This window comes from Triticum aestivum, chromosome 3B (genome assembly GCF_018294505.1).
Source record: "Triticum aestivum cultivar Chinese Spring chromosome 3B, IWGSC CS RefSeq v2.1, whole genome shotgun sequence".
NCBI classification, from domain to species: Eukaryota; Viridiplantae; Streptophyta; class Magnoliopsida; order Poales; family Poaceae; genus Triticum; species Triticum aestivum.
In genome coordinates this window covers 481,855,919-481,859,251 of record NC_057801.1, presented here as the reverse complement: position 1 = coordinate 481,859,251, position 3,333 = coordinate 481,855,919, and the positions used below count along the sequence as shown (strand labels likewise).

The 3,333-nt window shown below is 44.8% G+C and overlaps 1 protein-coding gene across 9 annotated transcripts; it reads right to left on the bottom strand.

Annotated features, from left to right (window-relative positions):
* Nucleotides 1-547: 547 nt before the first annotated feature.
* On the bottom strand, nucleotides 548-3,306 carry LOC123070484 (proline-rich receptor-like protein kinase PERK10). Of its 9 annotated transcripts, none has more exons than XM_044493716.1 (4): nucleotides 2,943-3,306; nucleotides 2,802-2,866; nucleotides 2,307-2,708; nucleotides 548-889 (listed from the first exon to the last, which is right to left on the bottom strand). In XM_044493716.1, exons 1-4 carry the CDS (start codon nucleotides 3,153-3,155, stop codon nucleotides 760-762), a joined length of 810 nt encoding a protein of 269 aa, XP_044349651.1. In that variant the 5' UTR covers nucleotides 3,156-3,306; the 3' UTR covers nucleotides 548-759. The 9 variants fall into 9 exon arrangements, 8 of the variants coding, with proteins under 8 accessions (XP_044349651.1, XP_044349652.1, XP_044349655.1 ...); XM_044493717.1 differs by having other exon boundaries at nucleotides 2,347-2,708; XM_044493720.1 differs by having other exon boundaries at nucleotides 2,307-2,485; nucleotides 2,943-3,305.
* Between the last annotated feature and the right edge of the window lie 27 nt (nucleotides 3,307-3,333).

Here is a 3,333-nt window from a genome sequence, read left to right as displayed (position 1 = left end):
GCCAAATGGCGACAACAATTTCCTAGTTTCCTTTTTTAAAATTGATTTCTACATAACGCTAATTGTACCTCCATCACAGACAACACTTTAATAATAAAGATATATAATCATAATTTACATTTCTTAAACTTGGTTATTTGTTTTGTGGTGATTTGGCTTTGTGAAAATAGAAATCAGAGGGATATAGTACATTCATGGTGGAATAAACCACCTGCAAATACCAAAACCTTGCAAAACCCTATTTCTACTCGTTATTTTTCGTTCTCCTTTTTATAGTGTGGCCATGTGGTGAGTACAAAACATGCATCAAGCGCTAGAAATATATTAATACGTCATATGCCTACATATTATATGAAAAATATGCGGTAAGTATAAACTAAATTGACTATACGAAGAATGAGCTGATGATTGTCCACAGACCAACATCACACTTCACCTATGGATTTTGCATTGTATGGATCTTCATTTAATTATTTACAAGTGAAATCTTAGTGATAAGACGGCTAAATACACCAGCAATCCGTGGACCCACAATAAGATCAAGAGATATCCAACGGTCAATCCGACAACAATAGATCTCTTGATATGGATGTTCTATGTAATGAAATTCTCTCAAGAAAGTACTCCACTGGTCATTCAAATTCTTTATAGGGAAAGCATTTCACAAGGAAAACTACAACAAACTAAAGGATGCTCATAACAGTTTAATCAGTGTCACTTATAAGAGATGCATTGCAGTAGTAGAAGAATGGCGTATCATCATATAAAAAAATGGAATGACATTCCATGGAATATATATCTATTCAGGTTAACAAAATCTTCCATGCGTCCAACTTGTACCACTGGCGCTCTTACACTCTCGCACAAACTCTTTCTACACCTATAAAATCTGTAAAAGAAAAACAACATTACCAACATTAGAACATGGTGTAGAATTTGCAAGGACATGAAGCAAAACAGCAGGATATAGAGTAACATGGTCTCTTCTATTAGGAAAAGGATCTTCTGTTAGTAATAGACTTTGTAAATATTAACCCCCTCATCATGTAAATGTCAAATTATGTTTTAAAAAGCGGGACAAGATGATACATTGCATAAATCAAACAGAAACCGAAATGAAACATTGCCATCTACAGATCTACTGAAATATTAGTAATCATTTCTGGAAACAGAGAATGGCATTAGTAGTCCACAATTGTTATCTACACATGCTTATCCTGTATATATGCTATCCACCCAGCACGATCTTTCATAAGAGAATGTCACCTTCAACCATCTTTTACCAAAAGAAAAGGTGCAAGCACAAAAAGAAAGCCCAAAATTTCTGGTCGAGGATCAAAAACAGAAATATTTCAGTAGGATACACCCCTCCCCCTTTTCTTCGTATACCTACCCCATCAACAAGTTCTATTTGCATTGAACTAAGTGCTTAGCCTTTTCTCTTGCACATCTTGTCTATCTATAAAAAAGAAAATCCTATGTTACCAAATACTGATGAAACTTCTGCTTGATACATCATTGCCTAAAATTGAAACTAATAGAAGTGTGACTGCGCATAAAAGAAAATGCATGATCACTATAGGGTGGATTTTGCATCCTGAAAGAATACCAGCTTTGGATGTAAAAGGTGAATCAAGTTTTACCAAACTTAGACATGGAGAAAAATAGAGCGGCATCCTGTAGCGAAAACAATCTTGGGATGTACGTAAAAATGCAAATGCTAGAAGCTTGTCACATGTGTGCACTGCTTAAAGGCAATGAACCTCTTTCGATGCTGTCTATGCCTTTCTGCTAAGGAAGATTTAAATCTTGTGAAAATACAGATAAAACTTCACGGTATACAAAAGCGTGAAAAGTAAAAGGTGCACATAAAAAAAACAAAAAAATAAGATGTAGTATTTCTGTAAGGACTTGCCTAGTGATTTTATTGGAACATTTACCTTAAAATTCTGCGGATGCAAAACAATTAATAGCATGGAACTTTCTAAACACACATAAATATGATAGTTCTGAACTAAACAATAGATGCGGGTTTTTCCGAACTACAAAGCTTACAGTGAAATGCGTATCTCTCATAGTTTTGTTGTGAGCACATGAAATTGCAGAATGCATGTATCATTAGAAGTTTAGGTACATGCCCTCCATTATCTCAGAAAAGATGCGTGCCTCAACCCAACCTACTTGTACTGCGAAGCAGTGCATGAATCGAGAGAAGGGAGGCACAATCTTTCATGGCGTGCGAGTCTGATCTGATATGAACCCCAATGAAGGAATGAAGAACAAAATGAACATGGATAGAAGGCAACCCTGGGTATACACTGTCGAATAGCATCCGGCGGCACGAACCATAGCTAAACGCGCCGCTTCGAGGACACCTTCGTCGCGCCGCTTCAGCCGCAGAAGCAAAACCACCGTCTCCGGCGGCGGCGGAGCAACCGCATGGGTAGACGAGGAAGGGGAGGGGTCGGTCGTCAATGTCACGGACCTGGATGACGATGGTGGAGTCAGCCCACGGGTAGCCATAGCGATCTCTGGTTTCTCCTCGTGAGATGCACGAACAGGGGCCAGCAGCGCTAGCAAGGCGGAGGGCGAGCAGGGCCGTGGTCGCGTCCCACGGCGTTAGGCACCAGGGCGCTGGACGGTGGGAGCGTCGTCCACGGCGCCGCTGGCTCACGGTGCTGCAGCACGTCCTTGGAGAAGGCCAGCAACTGGAGGCAACGCTGGGCTGTAACATCCTCTCTGCCGGTGGTGTTGGAGGAGGGGAATGGATTGGAATGGAACAGGAAGAAGAACCCTCCTACCTCTTCTCTACCGGTGGCCTCCTACATCCTCTCTGCATCTGCACGGCATGCCCTCGACGGGTGTCCTGCAAACGAAACAACGACGAAGGTGAGCAGGGGATGGGTGATGGAGCTCGTCGGCGTCGGGGAACAGCGCCACACCTGGGAATGGGTGGACCTGGCCAGATGGAGGGGACGCGCGGCGGGTGCGGGACGGTGCCGGGGAGGACGCTGTGCGACAGGTGCGGGACGGTGCCGGGTAGGACGCCGCGCGGCCGGCGAGATGAAGGTGGCGTCGATGGGAAGGTAGTAGGGCGGGGATCCTGTGAGGAAGAAGGAGGAGGGCGCAGGGTCGGGGGCTCCAACCCACCCCATCAGGGCGGCGCAGGAGGAGGCTGGTGGGGCGGCGCGAGAGAGGTGGCGGCGGGGCGGCGCGGGGGAGGTTTGCAGCGGGGCGGCGCGGGGGAGGTGTCGATCTGGAGATGGAGGTCGTGGGAGAGAGAGAGGGAGGGTGGGTGGACAAGTAGAAGATAGGGTGGGCAGTTTTTTTTGC

What these genes read in the sequence shown, in the direction of transcription:
- LOC123070484 (XM_044493715.1), bottom strand. Translation starts at nt 3,155, where the DNA reads ATGGGGTGGGTTGGAGCCCCCGACCCTGCGCCCTCCTCCTTCTTCCTC. An exon ending in CCAGGTCCACCCATTCCCAG is followed by an intron (nt 2,867 to 2,942) that starts GTGTGGCGCTGT and finishes TTTCGTTTGCAG; the next exon opens with GACACCCGTCGAGGGCATGC. An exon ending in AGGCCACCGGTAGAGAAGAG is followed by an intron (nt 2,709 to 2,801) that starts GTAGGAGGGTTC and finishes CGTTGCCTCCAG; the next exon opens with TTGCTGGCCTTCTCCAAGGA.